The 25937-nt window shown below is 47.2% G+C and overlaps 1 protein-coding gene across 8 annotated transcripts; it reads left to right on the top strand.

Annotated features, from left to right (window-relative positions):
- Nucleotides 1-1093: 1093 nt before the first annotated feature.
- Nucleotides 1094-25937, top strand: cmn (calymmin). 8 transcript variants are annotated; one of them, XM_084670644.1, is made up of 60 exons: nt 1094-1220; nt 3237-3287; nt 4180-4230; nt 4412-4465; nt 4614-4667; nt 4922-5029; nt 5349-5399; nt 5511-5561; nt 5656-5706; nt 5946-6008; nt 6121-6189; nt 6270-6314; nt 6437-6520; nt 6598-6636; nt 6804-6842; nt 6992-7030; nt 7161-7199; nt 7498-7536; nt 7676-7714; nt 7872-7910; nt 8010-8060; nt 8742-8780; nt 8909-8959; nt 9054-9104; nt 9198-9245; nt 9386-9430; nt 9558-9605; nt 9703-9744; nt 9825-9887; nt 10843-10890; nt 10981-11070; nt 11231-11284; nt 11624-12556; nt 15238-15285; nt 15462-15515; nt 16115-16159; nt 16443-16493; nt 16645-16695; nt 17034-17087; nt 17198-17236; nt 17389-17598; nt 17833-17868; nt 18045-18077; nt 18371-18418; nt 18900-18956; nt 19180-19245; nt 19494-19559; nt 19966-20028; nt 20296-20355; nt 20836-20907; nt 21142-21213; nt 21718-21789; nt 21906-21977; nt 22952-23011; nt 23189-23245; nt 23337-23405; nt 23555-23593; nt 24448-24723; nt 24909-24974; nt 25518-25937. In XM_084670644.1, exons 1-60 carry the CDS (start codon nt 1148-1150, stop codon nt 25520-25522), a joined length of 4482 nt encoding a protein of 1493 aa, XP_084526770.1. In that variant the 5' UTR covers nt 1094-1147; the 3' UTR covers nt 25523-25937. The 8 variants fall into 8 exon arrangements, with proteins under 8 accessions (XP_084526770.1, XP_084526767.1, XP_084526766.1 ...); XM_084670641.1 differs by lacking the exons at nt 15238-15285; nt 15462-15515 and adding exons at nt 13192-13248; nt 14139-14444 and having other exon boundaries at nt 20299-20355; XM_084670640.1 differs by lacking the exons at nt 15238-15285; nt 15462-15515 and adding exons at nt 13192-13248; nt 14139-14444.

The following is a 25937-nucleotide window of genomic DNA, read 5'->3' as shown; positions in this document are numbered from 1 at the left end:
GATCCAAAGATATTTTTATAACAATCTGGGACAGTTTTTACAGGAGTGTAACTCCTGCTGTCTGCATCAGAGATGGCAAAAGTACACACATCCCTCACTCAAGTACTCATGTTTAAAAAGACTGGTAAAAACTGAAATGCTGACTACACTTTTTTAAACTGTGCAGTGTGACACAGTTGAGTTTTTGTGTCCACATTGGCAGGAAAAATAAATGTTTGTCAGCTTCTCCTGTCAGTGACCTGACGTTACTGTTGATGTGTTTCCACACTGTTGAGAGATTACATTTAGTCATTTAGCAGACAGGGTAGACAGAGTGAAGTACCTTGCCCAAGGACACAACGTCATTTTTCATGGCCAGGAATCGAACCAGCAACCTTCGGATTACTAACCCAATTCTTTTAGCGCTCAGCCATCTGGCTCCCTTAGATGCTGATGTTCTGGAGTGTCTCAGCCTGGTCCTGCATGACCCCAGCCTGACGGATACGAAGTTCTTCCACAGTCCAGACAGACAAACTTGTGATCATGGTCTTGACAGATCTCTGTTGAGGACCATTGTGTTGTCCACCCCCCTGCCCCCACCCCACCCCACCCCTCCTCCCCTCCTCCCCTCCTCCCCTCCTCCCCTCCTCCCCTCCCCTCCCCTCCCCTCCCCTCCCCTCCCCTCCCCTCCCCTCCCCTCCCCTCCCCTCCTCCCCTCCCCCCTCTCCTGGAGATGCTCTATCATGTGGAGCACATCAGTCAACATCTCATCTGGTGAACCCCCTGGTCCTCCTTCTCTCTCCCTCCAGTGTTAATGTACTTTAAGTGCCCAATTATTCAGTTAGTGTGTGTACAGCAGGGCCCAGGAATGGCAGGCTCGCCCCCTGTCCTGGGAGGAGCTGCTACTGGGGGAAGTGGTCTGGGGAGGGGGAGGAGAGCAGGGGGAGGGGAGGAGTGAGAGAGGGGGGAGAGGAGAGGGAGATGGGGGAAGCATCTCCTGGAGGGGAATGTCCTACAGCAAGGGAGGGGGAGAGGGGGTGAGCAGGAGAGGAGGGGGGAGCACCTGAGTGGGTATATATGGCTCCCTCACGGAGGGTTGGCGCCCACAGTAAAGCAGTTTCCCTTCCAGCAGCTGTCTTCTCTTCTGACTGGTATCCAGGTCTCCACTATGCTGGGACGCTTTCTACTCCACACAACACTGCTGCTCTGGCTGGTTAGGAGTGCCTGCCTGGGGGGAACAGGTGAGTGGACTGGGGGCCTGGGGGGAACAGGTGAGCGGACTGGGGGCCTGGGGGGAACAGGTGAGTGGACTGGGGGCCTGGGGGGAACAGGTGAGTGGACTGGGGGCCTGGGGGGAACAGGTGAGTGGACTGGGGGCCTGGGGGGAACAGGTGAGTGGACTGGGGGCCTGGGGGAAACAGGTGAGTGGACTGGGGGCCTGGGGGGAACAGGTGAGCAGCATTTTGTTTTAAAATTGTACTACTTTGATTTTGAAAGTTAATTGATGATATATTTAATTGCTGTGTGAGTTCTTGATCATCGAGCTTCCTGTTCGGCATCCCCTGGGTTGTTGGGTGTGTGGTCAAGTGTTAGGTATGTGTGTGTTTGTTGAGGTGCTGTGTATGTGATGAGGGGTGGTGTTAGGTATGTGTGTCAGTAGTTAGGGTGTGTGTGGTGAGCTGTTAGATGTGTGTGCATGATTAGGTGTTGGGTGTGTGTGTGTAGTCAGGGTGTGTGTGTGGTCAGGGTGTGAGTGTGGTCAGGGTGTGTGTGTGGTCAGGGTGTGAGTGTGGTCAGGGTGTGAGTGTGGTCAGGTGTTTGGTTCTGTTGAGAGAGCCCAGCACGCTCCATCTGTCTCAGGAGTTATGAGCATGTGGCCAGCTGTCAAGATGCTGCGCATCATTAGCATCTGACCCAAAGAACAGTCTCTCTGAGCTGGGCCTGGTCTGAGGTCTGTGGTCTGAGGTCTGTGGTCTGTAGTCTGTGGTCTACGTAGTCTGTGGTCTATGTAGCCTGGGCCTGGGTCGGGCTAAATAAAAGTAGTAAACAAAATAAAAATGTTCAGAAGACATAAATATTGACACTCCTGAGTAGTAAATGGATTATTGTCTTCTCTAACAAAGATGTCTTGGTTAGTCAAGGAGGATGTGAACCCTTACAGCTCGAGATTGCTTAAGCCAGACATCCATAAACCTAGTCTGACGTAAGTTTACATAGGGGCTCACAGTGGGTATTTATATTTATAACATATTTATAATTCATCATTTGATTGTTTAATCTGTTATAAAGGTGTGTCAGATGTGTCAATGTAATAAAATACAATTTGAAGCTATTTCAATTCGAAAATATTTTAAAAAATCCTACTGCTAGGCTAATGTTTGACTGGCAGAAAAGTATGCCGCACGCGGATTTAAATTCCCTTCATGGTTTCCTGAACTAGGTAAAGAGAAGGAGAGGAGAGAAAATCCCTAGCAGGCGTTTGTGTTTGTCTGTCAAATTTCAAACGATAATGTCACATTTCAAAACGAGAAAAATCTTAGCGACGTTCGCTATGCAACTGTAAGTGTAGGCCATTTGTTTGGCCCACATCCAAATTTTCTTGTGATCGTGCGAAACAACCATCTATATCCTACATTACACTTCCTCTTCTCTGTCGGCTCTCTTTCTAGAAATCAAAGGCAGCTTAGCTTTGGTGTCAGTCACAGTCTAAATTTGACATCTTGATGCGAGAGGGAATGTTTTACTACTTGTACACAGTCGCTCTATTGAGAACTGCGATGTCGCATTCAGGGTGTATCCTGAGCTGAAAGAAGCACGGAAAATGTGTCGTAAACATGACTTGTTCTAACTGAAGTTTAGCCTATTGGCCTACTCGGTTTCTGGATGAATTGATCACTTAAGCCTCTCTTACATGTCAGAATTGAGCCATTTTGTCGAAATGTAGGCATAGGATAATATTACAGGCTTGAGCTAGGCTGTTGGGCCCGGTCTGCACAAGGGAAGAAACAGCTTTGGCCGGTATGGGGTCGTTTGAGTTGGAATGGCCGTTATGGGTCCCCTCCTCTAGTGACAGGGGCGCCGCCAGGAATTTTGGGCCCCATAAAAAATATTTTTTTTGGGGGGGGCCCTGTCAGTCAGGAGCCCTTAGAATCGTCCTAACCTTTCCCCCCTATACGGCGCCCCTGAGTGACAGTGATCTTGGTTACAGCTATGGCTGAGAGACCTGTCATGATCGATAACTTCTCTCTGCCTGCTAGGTTACAGACCTCCAGCTGGTGTGCCCAATGGATACGGAGCAAAACCCAACGGTAGGCTTATATTTATGCAACAGTGTACAAATTAGGCTACATTTGATTCATTTAGTGGCGTTTTCGTCCCATGCACGTGAAGTAGGCTAAAGTAAACGGGCCGCTTAACCCAAAGGTTGCAAGCCGTTTTAACATTTATTTCAAAAAACGTATTAGTCAATATTTTGAAGTTACTGGTAGCCTAATTATTTAGTTACTAGTAACTAATCCAATACTTACTTGTATCTATTCTAGTTTTACTAGTAACTAGGCCTATTCGTTAGATACTAGTAACTATTCTTTAGTTACTAGTAACTATTACTGTAACATTATTATTCTAGCTCACGAGAATAGCTTTTTTAGTCATCATAGCTTATGAAGAGTAAAAAGGCCTAATTGATGGTTCAATTTAAAATGTTACTATTAACAATACACCTTTTACTAGTAAGAATTGCAATAGATACTGGCAACTAATGTATAAGTACTAGTATATAATTATTAGATACTAGTACAACTGAAATAGATACTAGTAACTATTGGAATAGATACTAGTTGGAAACAAATAGTAAATATCTGTAAAGCAGAGCCCTATAGAATACAAACGTAAACATTTGCAATTTGTTACTCGTAAAACGGGAATAGATACTAGTAACTATTGAATTACTTACTAGTAACTTAAAATGGCTTGCCATAAACGGTAAAATCCCACCATTTGAACTCTTCCATTCAGAGTTAGATCATGGTTGGATTTGAAGTGATCTTAAGATGTTAAATATTCTCTATAGCTGGGCATATAACTCGGGCATTATTTTTATGTGGCTTTGGATAAAAGCTTTGGACATAAAATGTAATGCGGTGTGACTCATCTTGTCATGAATGGACATAATGTTAACTCGTGTGGTTGTGATTCCAGGTCACGGGCCTGTTGCTGGTCTTCCCAACGGACAGGGCCCTGCGCCCAACGGTAGGCACAGGCTAACGACACGACTAATGATACCGAGACAGAAAGCAGCAGTGTTCCATGCATAATCATTGTTTTTATTGTTCAATTACATTATATAATTGATAAAAATGGGAGATAAATAGGGCAAAAGATTGATGTATCCTATTCATATTTATAACTGTAGATAATCTAATAATTTCAGGGGGGACTCCTCAGAACGGAGGCGGGATCGGGAGGTTAATAATGCCATCCAAAGGTAAAACAAGATCCAGCCCTGAACCTAATAGCCTACAGAAAACATCAAGAAGTTGCACATGTACAACTAACACATAGGCTTTGTAACAAATGCTTTTAAATACTGTTTGGTCTCAAACTCTGAGGATGTTTAACCTTGTGTTGTGCAGGGGTTGGTGTTCCCATGGGAACGCAGAACGGAGGGGCCCCCAACAAGGGAACAGGTGAGGAGTTACCTTGGTTACAGCTGCTGTATATAACAGACTGCAAAAACATGTGCCTTTACTTACATTTACCAAATTTTATTAATTTAGCAGAAGCTTTCATCCAAAGTGACATACAGCATTTGTATGTATACAAAACAGATGTAACATTTGTTTTGATTTCAGAAGTGTACTAGTCGTTTGACAGTAAGAAAAGTTTTTGTAATAAGAAAAAATTAAGGATGTTTACTTACTTGTTTGTGGGTGTGTTCCAGGCCTGGGGCCGGCGGGGGGGGCAGCCAATGGGAACGGAGCCAAGCCCAACGGTGACCATGGTTACGGAACTGCTACTGGGGCCAATGGACAGGCAGCCAAACCCAATGGTAGGAGCATCACCAACACTCTCTGTCTGGGTCATAATGTTGCTGCTTGAAGCTTGAGACTGTGCCTCGTGCCTGTTGGACATGGTGCCGGGGCGGCCAACACCGGCACCCTGTCTGAGGCAAAACCAGCGGTTATTTTCCTGTTCCCTCACATGGAAACACTAGTTTATCTCTGTATTTTGGTGCACACTGTAGCATGCAGTAAGATATTCCATGGACTCCTTGATTGTTGATCGGCAAGGCCACATGAGATAGATGAAACATATGTGTTTGTGCTGCGGCAGTTGTAATGGAGGTGTGTGGCTTGTATGGTCTCTAGGTTACGGTGCCCCTGTTGCTGCACATAACGGAAATGGAGCTAAAGCCAACGGTACTCAGATTGATAAAGTTATAATGTTTTAAAGAGTTCCTGCGTTCTGTTACGTTCTGACTCATTACCAGGATGTGTCGTGGTTTACTGTGGTCTGATTGAACCCTACAGGTCAAGGACCTCAGGCCGGGCACAGCAACGGACATGGAGCCAAGGCCAATGGTACCCTCCTGGTTCTAAGAAAGAACATCAATGTCAATAAGAGTTTAACCTCAGAGAAATCGGTTGATTCTTTGGTGTGTTCTTCAACACTCAGGTCAAGGAGCTGGTGCAGGGTCACCCAATGGGAACGGAGCCAAGCCGAACGGTGAGAGAGAGAGAGAGAGAGAGAGAGAGAGGGAGAGGGAGAGGGAGAGGGATGAGTGGTTTAAAGGACGGGAATCTTGTTTGTCCTGATATCCTGGCAGACAGGAAGTTAGGGTCAAAACATGTTACTGTGGGGGATAAGTACGTGTAGGCTGAGGCCACAATCGGCTGGGTTCAAGTCCAGCTGTGGTCCATTGCATGTCCCCCCAGGTTTTTTAAATTATTTTCTGTGTTTGTCAGGAGCCTATGGGGGAGCAGGGAGCAAGCCCATGAAAGGATACGTCAGGTCTCCATACGGAGCAGGTGAGCTAAGCTCTTCCAGACTCTCATCACCTTACTCCTTCATGAGGATGTTGGATTATAGACTGTAACTTACCTTTCCTTTAACTCTTCTGATGTTTGGATATTTTGGCAGGTGCAGGTCTGGGCATGGGAGGGCAGAGAAGTCTTGGGGTGCCTCAGCTAGCAGGGAACCAGAGAGGAGGTAAGCTGGAGACCAGTCAACGCTGTGTGGATCTCCACCTTGTTTACAGCTCTGATGAGACCATGATTCATGTTTTCTAGGATACGGTGGGAATGGATATGGCTATGGAGCACAACCCATGGGAGGTGCGTGGAGGAGTCGTCTGTCTTCTGATAGAAAGTCACTATTCTTGTCATATTTGGAGAATGAATATCAGAATCTATATTTGACTCAAATTTGCATTGACTGTTCCCTGTCTGTTGACCAGGTTACAGGATGAATGGTCCCTATGCCAGACTGGGGCTTGGTACTGGATACAGCAATGGAGGAGGATCTAAAGGACCCAAGCCAGGTATGTAGGCAGGCCTTCCACTGCCTGAACATGTTGATGATGTTGCTTTGTAACCTAACTGGTTTCAATCTGACCAGGTTACCGGGCCCCTAATGGACAAGGTGCCAGGCCCAACGGTAAATATTAATGTCAATGTTTGTATGAGTTTATACAGCATCCTTTTAATTCATTTCCTACTTACAGCAGTTTCTAAATGTCACCAACTCATAGTATCTTTTCAGTCCACAATATCATTGTTTTAAAGATGAAAAAACATTAATACGAGACATTTCATTCCGACAAGGTTACGGTGGTCCCAATGGACAAGGTGCCAAGCCTAATGGTAAATATATTTAATTCAAAGACTACCTACAGGAATGTTTTGATATCATTAACATATACTAACTTATACTACACTTGTTTACTTTAAATCAGTGAAAAAATTGTTTTAGAGATGATAAACATTCTAACAAGACATTTCCATCTAACAAGGCTATGGTGCTCCCAATGGACAAGGAGCCAAGCCCAACGGTAAATATTAATGTGACTTAACATCCTTTTTGCTCAAAGTATACTGATAGCAATTTCCATTATCATTAACTCATACTCGGTTACTTTTAAAGATGATAAACATTCTAACAAGACATTTCCATCCAACAAGGTTATGGTGCTCCCAATGGACAAGGAGCCAAGCCCAACGGTAAATAGCACTTCTTAAATGGACACATTCTGTCTTGTAACAAGTTGGAGCTAGAAAATCCCATAAATAGTAAGCTACACCAATGAATGATATTAGTGCATCCAGCAAGTTATACTGCTCCGGGTGGCACCCCCACTGGGGAAGGTGTCAGGCCCAACGGTAAATATTCAATGCTTGTATGTGTAGATGTAGCATCCTTATCATTCTAAGCCGAGGTAGATCAGTTTCTAAACATCACCGACTCATTATTACTTAACCAAAAATATGAATGTTTTATTGTTTGTTTCATTCCAACAAGGTTACGGTGGTCCCAATGGACAAGGTGCCAAGCCTAATGGTAAATATATTGAATTCAAAGCCTACCTACAGGAATGTTTTGATATCAATAACTTATAATACACTCGGTTACTTTAAACCAGTAAAATAATTAGTTTAAAGATGATAAACATTCTAACAAGACATTTCCATCTAACAAGGCTATGGTGCTCCCAATGGACAAGGAGCCAAGCCCAACGGTAAATATTGGTGTCAATGTTTGTATGAGTACAGACATAGCATCTTTATCACTCAGAACCTACTTTTAAAATGATGTTAGATATTAACCTATCACGAACGCACTGTTTGCACGCTGGAAATGATCAGTCTGAATATCTGGTGTCTCATTCTAACAAGGCTATGGTGTTCCCAATGGACAAGCTCCTAAACCAAATGGTATGTTTACTCTTTAGTATTCAGTCATTCCTTATAAAAAATAAGTCATCACCCGTAATTCTGATTCAGCTTGAAACTGTCTTCCCTTGTGCTTGTTAGGCTACGGGTCAACAGGTGGCGTTCCTAATGGATACGGTGCTAAACCCAACGGTAAACACATACTCTTTCTGTTTTAACACTCCTAATTATACTACAATGAAACATGTTGGCATAGTTAGTTGTCCAAGGCTGTGTTTGTGAATTAATTTATGGTTGGAAGGATTTTGTATCCAAATGTTACATGAGGCTACCGTAATTTTCGGACTATAAGGCGCACCGTTATATAAGCCGCAGCAGCTAAATCTAATGATGTGTACATATATAAGCCGCACTGGACTATAAGCCGCAGGTGTTTTAGTGTTTAATCATCATATGTAACAGAGGGGATTGTCGGGAAAGAGACGGCTGCTTGAGGAAGCTCCCATTTATTAGACGTTAGCTGTAAAAATCCATAGATTAGCCGCACCGGTATATAAGCCGCAGGGTCGAAAAATGGGACAAAAGGCGCAGCTTATAGTCCGAAAATTATGGTAATTCAAACTTCAATTGGGTTTGGACTGTATGTAATCTTTTGGTTATGGTGCTAAAGGGGCTGTCCAGTGTTTAGAAGTTGTTTATGCAGGGACTCTTTCTACTATGAATATGGAGACTAGACTTCTTTACCAGACACTTTACCAGACACTTTACCAGACACTTTACCAGACACTTTACCAGACACTTCACCATCATTCACCTGTCTCAGGTGTGGGGTTGATAAATGCTAATGCTAACAACCATTCATGCTATCTCCAGGTTACGTCCCCGCCCCAGCACAAGGAGCCAAGCCCAATGGTACAGTCTTAATGTCCCCATGTTCTTCTCTTTAATGGTCCATTATGTTGTCTGTCACTAGATATGGTCAACAATTGTTGTTAGCCAGATGCTGTTTTTTGTTCAATATCATCATGTCCTCTGTTTAGGCTATGGTGCAGGAGCTGGTGTCCCTAATGGACAGGGTGCCAAACCCAATGGTAGGTTCACTGTGCCACTGCATGTAAATACAAAACAACTATATAGTCTATTGGTTGTTTAAGGCTAAATGTTGTGTTGTGGTGGTGATTCTAGGCTATGGTGCAGGAGCTGCTGTGCCTAATGGACAGGGTGCCAAACCCAATGGTAGGTTCACTGTGCCACTGCTTCATTTCACATGAAGAACGGCTGCGTATGGTTTGTTCATGGCTGCGTCTTGTCTTGTGGTGGTGATTCTAGGCTATGGTGCAGGAGCTGGTGCTGCCAGTGGTAACGGTCGTCCCAATGGTAAATATCACCCTGGTCCTCTACCTGGCTGCAAAGCACATTCGTGTCTTTATGATGGTCAGTCACCAAACGTCTTCAGTGACAGTACCGAATGCTGTCCTAAATTGGTGTGTGTGTGTGTGTATCTTTTAATTTCCCAGGTTATGGATATCCCAATGAAGGAGGTGCCAAGGGTCCCAAGCCAGGTACTACTGGGCTTTGCACCGGCTAGTTGTGGATCTTAGTTGCAGCCATTTGCTAATTTGCACATTTTGCAGTGTCTCTTGTGGGGTTGAAAACATAACATTACAATAGATCTCTCCTTTGTTTTAGCTCCAGGTTATGGAGGTGTACCCAATGGGTATGCACCCAGGCCCAACGGTAAGGGGGATCTTTCCCTGCCTCATTAAAGGAATGTGTTGCTAAATGTACTGTTTGGAAATGGTTATGACATGATTCTTTCTTTTCTGGTATTTAGGGTATGGATATCCCAATGGGGGTGCAAAAGCACCAAAATCAGGTACATGGTAATTCAAGGTATCTTTGTTCCAAGCAGACTTGACCAGCACTCACCGTACGGTGGTCTTGTTTCTTCTCAAGGTTATGGTGCAGGAGCTGGTGGAGCACCCCATGGATATGGAGCAAATGGAGCTAAACCGAACGGTAAATCTCCACCCATGGTTGTGTCTAGTCTTCAGTAGTTCTTCTGGTGTTATCAAACATTAGAGCTTGGCCCGTTGATGGCAAATGCTAGTGCAGTGCCCATTCTCACAAGATTTATGTCTATTGCCTAGTGCAGCTAATGTATTTGTTGCAAAATCTCTCATCCAAACTATTTACCAGTCGACACTTGGGTTGTCCTTGGGTCCTGAGCAATACACACATTTCAACTTCGTATTAAACTTCTCGAGATAATCGAGCAACAGATACACTCATTGCTGCCTTTAAAGATATTGTCACTTCAAAGGAAGTGACACCCTGTGTCAAACTTAATAATCTAATAGGTGCGTTCGACATGGACTGCGGCTGCATGAAATGACCGGCGAGAGTAGCCGCATGCAGTCGGGGAGGAGTTGAAAACGGCTCTGTGAAGTCGGACATTTCAGCTTCTTGTGGTTTGCTGCGTTGACGTCAGTCACGGCCGATTAAGCACAGTTTGCTTACTTTACTTTATTTATTATTAAACATAGTCTTTCCGTTAGTGAAGAGGTGGAGTAAAACCCTTTCTTCAATAATTTTTTTATTCAATTAAACAGTTTGGTCAGGATTTGAGCATTGGCAAATAATGTGTCAGAATAATTACAAAACAGGCTTCAAAGTTGTTGTGTGTGAGTCTGGCCAATCATGAAATAGCTGTGTCGTCACTTGAACCCGTGCAGTTGCTCTTGAGAAAATGCGCTCGGCTACACAGCCGACAGTTCTCGAATCGATCACATGGTATTTTGATGGCGACGTCACAGTGACGTATCCTCGGCGCCGTCTTATGTCCGACAAAAGGTCTTACCAGAATTCACTGTTTCAAGTCAGCCACCTGCAGCCGGCTGCAGCGCTGCATGAAGTCAGTCCATGTCCAACACACCTATTGATAGCTTCAAAACATTGTGTCTTCCATGTTTAGGCTATGGTCCTGGAGCTGGACACCCCAATGGAGGAGGAGTCAAACCAGGTAACTTTTTCTGTTCTGAAGAAGATCAAGAAGTATGTCCCAACTTACCATTTGTTATTGAAGGTATTCATGTTGTTTTTTGGTTCATAGGTTATGGCAATGGGGCACCCAAACCACAGTCCAACTCCAAAGGTGTTGGAGCAGGGGCAGCTAATGGAGGTGGCAATGCACCAAATGGTGGTAAGCACTCACCTTGCGTAGATGCAAAGTGCGTTGAAGACCGTTTTCATGTTTTCGATCTTGTCCATCTTTCTTGAGTAGTTTTTATAATGTTCTTAAACTATCCGTCTTATTGTATGCCTTCATGTGATGAATGGCTGAACACGCTTGTGGTTCCTAGGGTATGGTGTTCCTGCGGGGGTACCGAATGGAGTGGCTCAAGTAGCCAAACCTGGTAAATGCTGTGTGTTATCCTCCCGCATTCCTGTTTGTCCCATTTGTCCAATTTGTTATGCTGGTTAACATCAGATGTCTTCATGTTTGGTTTGTCTTAAACAAAGGTGTTATGGTGCATGTCTTTAATCATTGATGTAACGGCTAATCAGTTGAGTGTTGTGGCGTTTCAAGCATGTGTTGTATGTTTGCATGCCCTGTGTCGTGTTTTTGTCTGTTGTATGTTTTGTTGGGACTCTCCTGTCTGCTGTCTTCTAAAGGATCTCGCAATCAAGCATGTTTTACCCATCGCACTATTTGCTGTGCAGCCGGTACAAAGTGACTGTGTTCTGGTCCCTAGGTTATGGTCAGGGTAAAGTTGGTGGTGCACCAAACGGAAATGGAAAGGGACCCAAAGGTGAAGTTCTTTCTCCTGAGATTCCGACTCCTGCTCTGCTTGAACCGAAAGAGCCAATCACCAAGGGACAGGCACCAGCGCCTGAGCCAGTTGTACCACAAGGAAAATACCCGAAGCCTCCAGCACCCTCTGTGGTGCCACAGGGTGAGGCCGCAACACCAGCACCAGGACCGGTGGTTCCCCAGGGAAAGTCCTACCCCAAGCCAGAACCAGAACCAGCACCAGGACCAGTGATTCCCAATGGAAAGCCCTACCACAAGCCAGCCCCAGAACCAGCACCAGGACCAGTGGTTCCCCAAGGGAAGCCCTACCCCAAGCCAGCCCCAGAACCAGGACCAGTGGTTCCCCAAGGGAAGCCCTATCCCAAGCCAGCCCCAGAACCAGGACCAGTGGTTCCCCAAGGGAAGCCCTACCCCAAGCCAGCCCCAGAACCAGGACCAGTGGTTCCCCAAGGGAAGCCCTACCCCAAGCCAGCCCCAGAACCAGGACCAGTGGTTCCCCAAGGGAAGCCCTACCCCAAGCCAGCCCCAGAACCAGGACCAGTGGTTCCCCAGGGGAAGCCCTACCCCAAGCCAGCCCCAGAACCAGGACCAGTGGTTCCCCAAGGGAAGCCCTACCCCAAGCCAGCCCCAGAACCAGCACCAGTGGTTCCCCAAGGGAAGCCCTACCCCAAGCCAGCCCCAGAACCAGGACCAGGGGTTCCCCAAGGGAAGCCCTACCCCAAGCCAGCCCCAGAACCAGGACCAGTGGTTCCCCAAGGGAAGCCCTACCCCAAGCCAGAACCAGCACCAGCACCAGTGGTTCCCCAGGGGAAGGCTCCAAAGCCAGTGGCACCTGCAGTGCCTCAAGGAAAGGCCCCCAAAGTACCGAATATGGGTAAACTTTTAAGATTCTCTGCATGTCCATGAGGTGGTGTGGTGCATTTAATGGCATGCATTGGTAACTATTTGTACTGTTTAAGTCTTAAATCTGGTAGTCTCAGTGAAAGATACTGAAGTTATTTTGAAATCTGTACAAATATCAGCAAAGAATGCTCCTGTTGTTCATGACAGTCCTGAAAATGAACGGGTGTTGGACCAATTACAGTCAATGGTTCAGCTGTCTGTAATAGGGCCTGAAGAGACTCCAATTTATTCCACCCCCCCACCCCCCCTCTCCACGGACCCTTTCTGAGCCAGTAGTAACCATCAGCATGGTGATGGTGATCTGTTAGGACTGACATCGCTCTGCAGTGTTTCTTTTTGTTACTCAGAAGAACAATGAAAACTGAGGTTTTTACATCATGTACACGTCAATCTTTGGGATTATTGACTTTGTTAAATATTGTTTCACTAGGAGATACTGAATGAATGTGTTTTTGAATCAGTATATTGAAGTATTTGTAGAAATAGGTTGCTGTTTCACTTTAAACCTGGGGTCTGAGGTATTGCATGGACAAATGTATTTGTTAAATGTAAATGGAAAGGAAACTATACTTAAACCCAAAACACTGACAACTTTGTGGTCTTTAGGTGGTGCAGGAGGTGTGGTGCCCAATGGACAAGTGCCCTTACCCATAGAAAGTCTTGGTAAATGTCCTTGTCTGTGTTTTCTTACATCATTTAAAGGATGTTCTCTTAAGTTAAAATGTAAAGCTACATTGGAGCAAATTGCAAATTATTGTTGCATTTAGACTTTTGATCCTATTTGATCAGTTTCTGAGAATATTATAAAATCCATTGAGATTATGAGAACAACCTGAGGTGTTCAATGCTTCTACGTAGTGTGTCTGTGTTCCTCAGTAGAGGTCTGTCTCTGTCTCTGGTACTGTTGGCTTGTTCAGTTAGGATGCATGCACTGTAGTTTAAGACCACTTCACCAGAGAGATTGCATGCTGTTGATAAGCAAAGAAATATAAGGTTAGTCTGAGCAGATGTTGTCATCTCGATGCATGTAGTTGCATGGACAGACTAGATGTATTTTCAGAAGTCTTGTTCTGTTCTGTCTGAATCGTTTGTGTGGCCTTCTTGTTACATTGCAATGTTGAACTTAACTCATTTGCTTTGGTTAATGCGATAGACTTGTCAATGTCAGAATGAACTAATTTAATGTTCTTCATTTGTATATTATTTTTACATGCCTTTTGTGCTGTTCTCATGTTATAATAGGTAAACTGTAGGTAATAGAGAAAAGGTATGTCACTGGTTAATGGCTCCCATTTATTTTCCAACCCACCAGTATTTATGTTTATTTGAATACACATGAATTAACATCAGCACTGGGGTCCATCATGTACATGAGCCAGATTTCATATTCGATGTCAAACCCTGTGATAATCCAGTCCAAATCAATCAAATGACTGTAACTCAACCCTCCATAGACAGCACTTCTAAAGCCCTGCCCACTGTCTCCATGATGTCTTCACATCTGGAACAGCCATCCTATAGGCTGCTCCAGCTGATGAATGTGTGACCTTCAGGTTATGTCACTGGAAGTGCCGTACCCGAGGAAAACGGGGACAGAGCTAAAGGGGGAAGCCCCTCCTACGCCAAAGGTGTGTTTCCCCCTGAACCTGCTGCCCAGGGGGAGACACCAGAGGACATGGGGCCAGACGCAGCAGACAGGGAGGCCCCTGGGGTGGCCCCTGGGGTGGCCCCTGGGGAGGCCCCTGGGGTGGCCCCTGGGGAGGCCCCTGGGGTGGCCCCTGGGGAGGCCCCTGGGGAGGGCTCTTGGCTTCCGGCTCCAGAGCACAAACTGCAGCAGAACTCTAAAGTGGGGAGTCCCGGTAAAGCCTGACCTGTTACATGTGTGTATGTGTGTTGGGGCGTCTCCGGGGAGTTTGTACGGAGCATGCGTGTCACCCCGTGAATCTCTGGTCCTTATACATGTCAAGGTGTGTCTCGCACCTGTGTAATGTTTAGTGCATGTGTGATGTGTGTTTTGGTGTGTTGAGTTTGTCTTGTCCACAAGTTCTATTCCAGGCTGCAGGGAGTGGGATCACTGACTGACCAGCCTGGTTTGAACATGTTGCATTAGAAGCATCATTCATTTGTCTGTTCATCTGATTGTGTATTGTTGTCATGACAATTGTTGCCCAGTCAGTGTTCTCCTCATGTTGCATGTTTTATTTTTATTTTTTTGTGCACCTTTTTATGTTGTTTGATTGAGATTCAGCATGGATAGCTGCAATTATACTGTTATCTGTTCCTAAAAAAGTATGTGTTCAGGACCCCTGTCCTGGTAGTTATCAGTGGTTCATTTTCAATAACAATAGTTATGATTCCTTATGGCCTCCAATAACATGACTGATAAGGACAATCATTTTACTTGAAGTTATGACCGTCAAAGTGGTAGATTTGCTGCTTTTTGAAGACTGATCAGAAATTCCGCTGGTATTTTGTACTGTAATCTGATTTAATCAACGTTAAGATGTCAAAACTGGATTTTAAACTGAAATTGCGATTACCATCTTCTGTATAAGTTTATGAGGTCTGGTGTCGAGTATTGAAGTGTGCTGAGAAACAACCAAGTGGTATTGACGGGTCAGTCTGGTTTCATGAACTCCTTGTGACCCACAGATAGTGGAGCTCCAGAGAACAACAATGGCCCCAAACCAGCCAGCCCTGGTAAACCCTCGCTCCTAGCCAACCACACAGCACGCACATACCACCAAGAACAGCCACCAGGCTGACTTGCTGTATTTGTAACAAGTCCCAGGGACTGGTACATTGGAGTAGTTGTTGCTGTCTGGAGGGGGTGTTCACCTGGCGTGTCATGTGTTTCTCTAACTCGGGCCCTCTAGACTGTGGACCATCCGGAGTACCTAATGGACAATGGGTGAAAGTACCCAGAAATGGTAAAGCCAAGCTGTAGCGTTCCACATGGGTGATCAGAGCGGCATATCAGTCGTATGTCGTGATCATCGTTGCGTCCGCGTCGGTCATAAATGCATGATCATTTCAGTCTGTCAGTCAGGGTGAACCTGCTCAGTTTGCATGGATGGTTGTTTTTTGCTTGTTCTGGCATGTTCCATCTCTGTAGTAAGGTTGGCATGTTTATGGGTGCATGTTGTTGACTTAACCTCGGTCCTCATCCTTCCTCCATCCTGTATTGTGCAGAGCAGGGCTGGTCAACCCTGCTCTTGTACTCCAACCCTGCTCCTGGAGAGATACCCTCCTGTAGGGTTACAATCCAACAAACGTGATTCATCTTATCAAGCAGCTAGTTATTAGAACCAGGTGTTCTGTGGTTGGAGTGTAAACCTGCTGGACGGTAGCTGTTCAGGAACAGGGTATGGGCTCCCTGGTCTGTAGTCTGATGTGGGAAGACCGATCCCTCTATTCTGTCATCGTCTGAAACACCACTTGGCCACTAACCTGATTTTAAAACAACTGGAAGGAAACGTTGGAGAGCTATTGACAGAAACCTTGTTTTGCTCCGATCGTGTGATTGAAGGTTACGGGCCTGGAGCAGGACAGCCGTACGGAGTCAAACCCAACGGTAAACACACAACACGCTCACCATCCTCTCACACAACACGCTCACCATCCTCTCACACAACACGCTCACCATCCTCTCACACAACACGCTCACCATCCTCTCACACAACACGCTCACCATCCTCTCACACAACACGCTCACCATCCTCTCACACAACACGCTCACCATCCTCTCATCGGTCATCACGTGAGCTGTGTTCCTTCACACCCCTACTTTCATCTTGTGTTATATCTTGTTCATGTGATTGTCCTGCTTGATTGTGCTCTGTGTTCCTGGGTGTCAGGTCATGGTGCTGGAGCAGGTCTTCCAAACGGATATGGAGCCAAACCCATTGGTGAGTGCCCTGTGTGTGAATGAAGGAACATTACGATCATTTGTGATCCTTGCATGCATGGTTCACACCTGTACATAAACTTAGTTCATTGAAGCATGAATTTAATTATATTAATTAAATCACTTCTTTAAATGTGCTTGTCTCGTTTTAGGATATGGAGCTGGATATGCTAATGGTGGTGGGGCCAAGGCACCCAAACCAGGTAGTTATGTTTTATATTTGATCGAGATTACAGGTTCAAATCCCGCCTTGGTATGTTGCTTTAAAACATTGCTAAATGTTTCAGTGAAGTTACACTAGTATTTTAATTTTCAACTGGGATTCCACTAAACAGTTAAAACACACATAACTTTAAGTCATATCATCCAGATTTACAGAATATCCACCATTAATAGCAAGCGTGTGAGCCCTGTGTTGTGTACAGTAGCTTAGCTAACCCAGTGTTATCTTGTTCAGGCTATGGAGGTGGCTAAGCTAACCCAGTGTTATCTTGTTCAGGCTATGGAGGTGGCTAAGCTAACCCAGTGTTATCTTGTTCAGGCTATGGAGGTGGAGGCTATCCAGTCCCTGCTTACAGCAACGGATATGGAGCTGGTAAGAACCCCACAGCAGCACAGAAGCAGAGTTGACCTGCAGTATCCATTTGAGATGCTACTGAAATCAGATGTAGGGTTTAGCCTGTCTCACCTCATGTTTCTGTGCAGGTCAGGGATATCCTTTTGGAGGGAAGCCAAAGCAAAATGGTGAGATAAGTATACCTATAGGCTATACACACACACACAGGTTATACACAGGGGTTACACAGGGGTTGCTCACGAAGACTCCCAGAATTCCTGAGTTTGTGGATGTGTGTTGTGGTAACCCATCTCATACCAAGCCTCCTGGTTCATTCCAGGGTACGGAGCGGGTAATGGCCAGGGAGTCTACCCTGCTGCGGGCTACGGAGCGGGTAACGGCCAGGGAGTCTACCCTGCTGCGGGCTACGGAGCCGGTAACGGCCAGGGAGTCTACCCTGCTGCGGGCTACGGAGCGGGTAACGGCCAGGGAGTCTACCCTGCTGCGGGCTACGGAGCGGGTAACGGCTACGGAGGAACACCCGCTAACGGTAGGCTAATCAAGGTTGTAAGATACATCAACGTTTAAAACAGGAAACATCTCAATGTTTATCTCTTTTTTCAAGAAAAAAAAAACAGATTTCCCCCTAAAAGTGTCTAAAGGTTTTAAAAAAAGTATATATAAATATTTTTCCAAAGCATATTTTGTTAAAAAAGTTTCGAAAGGTTGAAAAAAACGTTTTGCACTTAGCAAGTTGGGTTTCAGTGTTTGATTTCTCTCTCAGTGAAAGCTGGCCCAGGTGAAACAGGTCGCTCCAACGGTAGGTCTCAGATGTTGTATCCCATATTGTTTCTGTGTTATTACAACATTTTCCATTTTCCATTTATTTTACTTAGTTTACAATTAGTGCTTAAACAAAGTAGAGTTCAATCTTAGCCACTAGGAACAGTGCAACATGAAAACGGTCTCAACTGTGTTACAACTCTGTTCCTGCAGGACAAGGAGTTCCGGCGGTAGACAGCAAGTCAGGTTTGTTTCAAATCTGCGTCTACACCAAACTCAGTCACATTTGCCAGGAGTCCTTTTTGACGGTGACAATTTCAAAACCTTTTTGAAATATTTTGGCAATCTTTTTACCCTTTTTTTCCCCACACACAATAGGAAAGGAGAGCAGACCGTTTTTTCACAACCTTTTTTGCCTTGCTCCATGGTAGCTTTGTATACTAGCTTACGTTTGTTGTACTAGCCAGGAAAGGAAAAAAGGCGTGCAAAAAATTATTGAATCATTGAATAATTTTAGTTGCTGATTTTATTGATTCCAGGTGGTCTTGGTGGTGGATACGGGGGAGAACCTGCAAATGGCAAATACGGTGAGAAGCTCATATGTGCTCCGTCTGACCCAGGGACTCAGACCACAGATATACTGATGTAGGCTACATACCTCTTATCCTTGATATTAGTACGTGGCTTTGAGGAAAGGCTTCTGCTGAATGAACACCATTCTGCTCTGGCTGCTCATCCCTCTGTCATCCTCTCCCCTCCTCTGTCTCTCTTTCTTTCTCCTTTTCCTTCTCCCTCTCTCCCTCTCTCCCTCTCTCCCTCTCTCCCTCTCTCCCTCTCTCCCTCTCTCCCTCCCTCCCTCCCTCCCTCCCTCCCTCCCTCCCTCCCTCCCTCCCTCCCTCCCTCCCTCCCTCCCTCCCTCCCTCCCTCCCTCCCTCCCTCCCTCCCTCCCTCCCTCCCTCCCTCCCTCCCTCCCTCCCTCCCTCCCTCCCTCCCTCCCTCCCTCCCTCCCTCCCTCCCTCTCTATCTCTCTCTCTCTTTCCCCTCCTCTCTCTCTTTCTCTCTCTGCAGCCGGAGCCGGTCAGCTGCCATATAACGGAGCCCCCATCATTCCTGCAGGACTCGACGGTACGCCAGCTGACCTAATGTTGACACTGTAGGGAGGTATCTCTATAGGTATCTCTATAGGTATCTCTATAGGTGTGGGTGGGTGAGGGATGTGGAGGAGGGAGGTGTGGGTGAGGCAGGAGGAGGGAGGTGGAGGAGGGAGGTGTGGGTGGGTGAGGGAGGGAGGTGGAGGAGGAGTGTAGACAGGGACGGCGGTGTAACGCCTCTTCCTCTTCCCTGACAGGAACCAGCCAGTTTGAGCCGGAGCCAGCAAGCCTGGGGCCTGATGGGAAGTCAGGTGGCTACGGAGGTCTGGACCACTATAGATCACTCTGGATCTCTATATATCACTGGATCACTCGAAATCACTCTGGATCACTAGAGATCACTAGAGATTACTCTGGATCACGCTAGATCAGTCTGGATCACGCTAGATTGCTGTTGATCACTGTAGATGAGCCTAGATCCTATGGGTGGGGGGAGACCGGACAGTAGGGAAGTTGTGTGTCAGTATGTTTGGTATTCACCCTCGCTGTCCCCCCCCCCCCCCTGGAGCAGGTATGGGTGGATCATCATACGGTGGCCAGCCCCTCGGACTTGAGGCCAAGTCTCCCACCAAATACGGTGAGTCTCCCTGCCCTGCCCTCTCCTCTCTCCCCTGCCCTGCCCTCTCCTCTCTCCCCTGCCCTGCCCTGCCCTCTCCTCTCTCCCCTGCCCTGCCCTCTCCTCTCTCCCCTGCCCTGCCCTCTCCTCCCTCCCCTGCCCTCCCCTCTCCTCCCTCCCCTGCCCTCTCCTCTTTCCCTTCCTCTCTGGCCCCCTGCCCTGCCCTCCCCTCTCCTCTCTCCCCTACCTCCTCCCCCCTCTCTCCCTTGCCCTCTCCTCTTTCCCTTACTCTCTGACCCCCTGCCCTCCCCTCTCCTCTCTCCCCTACCTCCTCCTCCCCTCTCTCCCTTGCCCTCTCCTCTCTCCCCTACCTCCTCCTGCCCTCTCTCCCTTGCCCTCCCTCACGCCTTCTCTCGCTCCACTACAGGCATCGGGGGCTTGCCCTTTGGTGGCCAGCCCGTATCTCTCACCTCCACCGGGGGGAAGTATGGTAGGTGTGGCCGTCTGCCTGGTCGTGCTAAGACCCAGCAGCATGTGTGTCAGTGTTGTTTGTGAACGTCTGCACCAGGTCTTTGCAGCGTGTGTTGTGCTCCCTGCAAGTTCTGTATCATCTGTATGCATGTTCTGAGCATGTGCATGTTGCATGTGTGTTCATGTGTGTGCGTGTTGCATGTGTGACATCATCTCTGCCATGTTCTGCAATGTGACTTAATCTCTGCCATGTTCTGCATTGTGACAAAATGTCTGATCTTCCCAGCAGGCAACGGGGGCTCTCCCTACGGACCAGGACCAGACGGCAAATCAGCCGGCAAATACGGTGAGACTGGTTCTGTATCACCACCAAGAACAGCTGTGATACTGACTGTGCAAATGAAAACTCTGAATGGTTTAAATGGCTGCTGGTATGGGTGGAGGTGGAGGTGGGCTGGGTGCTGGTATGGGTGGAGGTGGGCTGGGTGCTGGTATGGGTGGAGGTGGAGGTGGGCTGGGTGCTGGTATGGGTGGAGGTGGAGGTGGGCTGGGTGCTGGTATGGGTGGAGGTGGAGGTGGGCTGGGTGCTGGTATGGGTGGAGGTGGGCTGGGTGCTGGTATGGGTGGAGGTGGAGGTGGGCTGGGTGCTGGTATGGGTGGAGGTGGAGGTGGGCTGGGTGCTGGTATGGGTGGAGATCCGGCTGCAGGCAAATACGGTGAGAATGGTAGTCATGGTGTTGATTATGATCATTGTCATGGTAACTGTGTGGTTATGAGTTCGGTCATGAGTGGTCATGGTAACGTTGTTGTGGTCATGTCTCTGCAGGGTATGGAGCCCTGCCCTATGCTGGGGAGCCTCTGGGTTTGGGGGCTGATGGGAAATCAGCTGGTCAATATGGTGAGTGCGCACCCTCCTGGTGACCTGGTCCACCAGATCATCCTGTCCTCTGCCCTGGTCACCTGTGTTTCAACTCTCCCTCCCTCCCTCCCTCCCTCCCTCCCTCTCTCTCTCTCTCTCTCTCTCTCTCTCTCTCTCTCTCTCTCTCTCTCTCTCTCTCTCCCCCTCCCTCTCTCTCTCTCCCTTCCTCTCTCTCTCTCCCTCCCTCTCCCTCTCTCTCCCTCCCCCCTATAGGTTATGGAGGGCTCCCCTACGACGCTCAGCCGCTGGGACTTGGCTACAATGGCAAGTCTGCTGGCAGCTATGGTAGGTTCTGTCCTGAGGTCAGAGGTCAGGCAATGCAGTGGAGCAGACCTGTTCTGTCCTAGCGTCAGAGGTCAGGGATGAGGGACATCTTGGGGGCAGTGTGATGAGTGTGTGTTGGGGCAGTGTGATGTGTGTGTTGGGGCAGTGTGATCTGGCCATTAGATGAAGGGATACCCTCCAGAAGATTCTAGATAGTCATTAGAATATTTGTTCTATATTCGTCTTGTGGATATTCTCTTCTGAACCCTACATCCTTTTCAGTTTATTATATTTCCTGGTTGTTTATGTGTCATGCCAACCTCTAACCTCAAGTTCCAAAAATAAGTCAAATAAAGACGTGAATGTTTGAAGTGTGTGTGATTGGTCGTGTCGACCTTGTCTTGGCCGGACGTCTGACAGGAAACAGCAGGCTCCAGGGATGTTCCCCTGCTCTGGGCTTTACATCGTCCAGCCAGTCTAAACATGTGGTGTGTGATGATATATGAAGACGCTGTGTTCCCACAGGTCTGGGAGAGGTGCCCTTCCATCCACAGCCACTGGGACTAGGACCGGATGCAAAATCCACAGGCAAATATGGTGAGTTTAGACAAACCTGGCAACCGCTCGGTACAAACTTGGCAACCGCCGCCCGGCTGTGCGTGTTGTATATGTCAGCGTGTCGTGTGATCTCTGCTTGTCTGGACCCCTGCCAGGGGGAGGGGAGGGCCCATTCGTAACAGAACCACTCGCACTCGGAGGGGACGGGAAATCTACCGGGAAATATGGTGAGGCTGTTCAGATTGGCATTCTATCTATGATGTTTAGGCTGTCCCTTTATTGTTGTTTCTAAAACTGGTTGTTCCCATCCTTGATTGTGATTGGTTATATCGCGTTCCATGCCGTTGTAAAATCCAGCATAACCTCACAGGTTGTCCTCATAACATTCTTTAACATTCCATATTACTGCGCATCGAATATTTCAAATTGAAAAAGACGGCAAAGATGTCCATCTGGCTGTTGCGTGGCAACGATTTATGTAGGAACTATACTTTGTAGTAGCGGAAGAATGACGGTTTATTATTGAACTATTTTGTTTCTAATTGTTTTTATTGATTAAACCATATCAAATATTTGTAGTAACAGTTTTAGAAAAGCAATAAGCCCCACAAGTCCGTGGTTTACGCTGATTTTAGAACAGGTAAGGGGAATTGTCTTGGGGCTTATTGCTTAGCTAATTATACAACAGTTAGTTGCGAACAAGTGATTTGATTGGACAAGACGCATTCCATGAGTTCTGATTATGACATCACACCACAAAGATGAACATGTGTCTACAATAGACTCTTATTTCACTGCTTTCACAACAAATGGAAACACCCGGATACATGTCCATGATACAAAGCAGCTGTCCTGAGGTAACATGTAAACCGAATCAGAGGAGCTAGCTAGTGGGCAGGAACATGCTAGCTAGTGGGAAGGAACATGCTAGCTAGTGGGCAGGAACATGCTAGCTAGTGGGCAGGAACATGCTAGCTAGTGGGCAGGAACATGCTAGCTAGTGGGCAGGAACACGCTAGCTAGTGGGCAGGAACACGCTAGCTAGTGGGCAGGAACATACTAGCTAGTGGACAGGAACATGCTAGACAACTAGTCTAGTCGCAGAATTATATGTGATGGCAGAGCCAAAGAAAATATTTAATAAACAAATGAATCATCATGTGTTGGTGTTACTGAGCTAACCAGCCGTGGCTCTCCCCAGGCCAGCCAGAGCTGTATGAGGCCCAGCTGGGAGGGCTGCCCGACGGGGAGCAGCATGGTGGTCAGTCCCCCTCACACACGGCAGCCTACTTGACTTCTGCCTCCAGACATCTAAGATCATCTAAGATCTATGCACACATACAGATCCTCTTCCTGCTTTCATTTCTCCAGTCTGTCTGTCTGTCTACCTCTCCCTCCCTCGCACTCTTTCTCTCCCTCACGCTCTCTCTCTCCTCAGAGTACCCCAGTGAGCCATTTGCGCCCCTAGAGGCTGAGACCGTGGGCCAGTCCTATGGTGGGTAACAGCCAGTAGTGCCACAGCAGTGTGACTGTTCTCAGTGAATAGTGTTAATACCCTAACCCCACCCTCTTCTGTCCTCTCCTAGTAAAGGGAGAGGTTCCTGCAGCAGCAGCAGCAGCAGTTGAGGGAGAGGGAAAGTCTCGAAATAAATACGGTAGGTGTTTCTGCTGATCAGCCAGCTGTCTGATGGTGTCTGGAGAGAGATGAGCCTGACCCAGCTCTCTCTCTCTCTGTGCTCTCTGTGCTCTCTCTCTCGTGCTCTCTCTCACTCTCTCTGTGCTCTCTCTCTCTCCCCTCCTGCAGGAAATGGGGGCTACATCAACGGACAGATGCAGCCTGAAGGTAAAGAGACACACTGCCCACACACACCCTACACACTGCTCACACACACCCTACACACTGCTCACACACACCCTACACACTGCCCACACACACACTGCTCACACACACCCTACACACTGCCCACACACACCCTACACACTGCCCACACACACCCTACACACTGCTCACACACACCCTACACACTGCCCACACACACCCTACACACTGCTCACACACACCCTACACACTGCCCACACACACCCTACACACTGCTCACACACACCCTACACACTGCTCACACACACCCTACACACTGCCCACACACACCCTACACACTGCTCACACACACCCTACACACTGCTCACACACACCCTACACACTGCTCACACACACCCTACACACTGCCCACACACACCCTACACACTGCTCACACACACCCTACACACTGCCCACACACACCCTACACACTGCTCACACACACCCTACACACTGCTCACACACACCCTACACACTGCTCACACACACCCTACACACTGCTCACACACACCCTACACACTGCTCACACACACCCTACACCTGTAGAACTACAACACTGATCTTATTTATTAAGAATTCCTGCTAAGAATAATCAAAGGGCACCGTTACATCAATTAAGTCTTTTTCTAGATTTTCTATGAGACATCTTTGGCACGTCTTTGGTATATTCCAGACTCACAGGACATGTGCTTGCGTGAGCTGAACCCTGATGTGCCTTTGTCTTGTCTTCATGCTGCTGCCTGTTTGACCTCTGCTTAATATACCCTCCTTCCTCCTCCTACCTCTTTCACCTATTCACCCTGCCTGCCTCTCCTCTCCATCCCTCTCTCCTCCCCCAGTGGTAGCCTTCCCTGCGGCCCCCTCCCCCCCCCTCCCGTCCTTTATCCCACTTGTCTCCTCCTTCCCCCATGACGTCTCTCCTGCTGCCGGCTCTGACGCCCCTCCTGCTGCCGGCTCTGATGCCCCTCCCCCCACAGCCACGGCTGTGCTGTCGCTGGCGCTCACCCCCCCGCCGCCCCCCCCCCAGCCAGACAGCCTGCCGCCCCTCCCGCACCAGATACACATCCAGCAGAACCTCAAGCTGCACATCCACCCACAGGGCAAATCATGGAGAGGTAACCGCAGCGACTGGGGGGGCTCGAGGGGGGGGTTTCTGCAGAAAACTAAGAAGATGATGTTTAATATCTCTTTAATTGAATATCTTTAGCGCAGTTTTTATCTCCTGACTGTAGTTTCATATCTCTGAGGACTTCCAGTAGTTTTGTTATGGAGAAGAGCTGATCCGTTCTCCCTTCCACAGGAGGGAAGGAGGGGCAAGGGCACAAATATCAGCTGAATGGATTCTTTGGGAATGGTGGATACCAAGGTAAAACTAAACTGAACTGGTCTCTGATCCTGAAACTGATCATCTCTGATCCTGAAACTGATCCTCTCTGATCCTCTCTGACCCTCTCTGATCATCTCTGATCCTCTCTGATCATCTCTGATCCTCTCTGATCCTCTCTGATCATCTCTGATCATCTCTGATCATCTCTGATCATCTCTGATCCTCTCTGATTCTCTTTGATCATCTCTGATCCTGAAACTGATCATCTCTGATCCTCTCTGATTCTCTCGGATCATCTCGGATCCTCTCTGATCATCTCTGATCATCTCTGATCATCTCTGATCCTCTCTGATCATCTCGGATAATCTCGGATCATCTCGGATCATCTCTGATCCTCTCTGATCATCTCTGATCATCTCTGATTCTCTCTGATCATCTCTGATCATCTCTGATCCTGAAACTGATCATCTCTGATCCTCTCTGATTCTCTCTGATCATCTCGGATCCTCTCTGATCATCTCTGATCATCTCTGATCCTCTCTGATCATCTCTGATCCTGTGGTGTTGTCTTTTCTCCTCCAGGTTGACCAGGGGAAAATGGCGACCATCAGCATTTGTTTCTATAAACTTTATATTTTTTATTGTTAAAAAAATGTTTTGTATAATTTTTCATAATTCCCTTCATGTCCCCCCTGGTACCTGGCTCCTCGCTGAGACTGAAACATGACAGGGCCTCTGTTGCGTTTGTAGTCGATCATTTTGTTCAGTTGAAGGTGTTGGCGCTCTGCGACATCATCCTGTCCACTGTTTACCGGCCGTAACCAAGGACAACAGCTGTGTCTGTTCATCTGCATGCTGTCTCCTCTCCACAGACTGTTTTCAATTAATTTATTTGTTTGCATGATATTGCAAGTTGTTGTTTAGTTTTTTTTACTACCTGTAACAAACACCTGTACATTTTCCGGTTAAATAAAACAAAGTCTACAAATCCTGTCCCAGAGA

This window comes from Hypomesus nipponensis, chromosome 13 (assembly GCF_054491055.1).
Source record: "Hypomesus nipponensis isolate SF chromosome 13, ASM5449105v1, whole genome shotgun sequence".
Lineage (NCBI taxonomy): Eukaryota > Metazoa > Chordata > Actinopteri > Osmeriformes > Osmeridae > Hypomesus > Hypomesus nipponensis.
This window is presented reverse-complemented; position numbering and strand designations above follow the sequence as displayed.

Excerpts from the sequence above, each read along its gene's own strand:
- cmn (XM_084670640.1), top strand. The coding sequence starts at position 1,148 with ATGCTGGGACGCTTTCTACTCCACACAACACTGCTGCTCTGGCTGGTT. Across the intron at positions 1,221-3,236 it reads TGCCTGCCTGGGGGGAACAG|GTTACAGACCTCCAGCTGGT; the intron begins GTGAGTGGACTG and ends TCTGCCTGCTAG. Across the intron at positions 20,356-20,835 it reads CAAATCAGCCGGCAAATACG|GGTATGGAGCCCTGCCCTAT; the intron begins GTGAGACTGGTT and ends ATGTCTCTGCAG.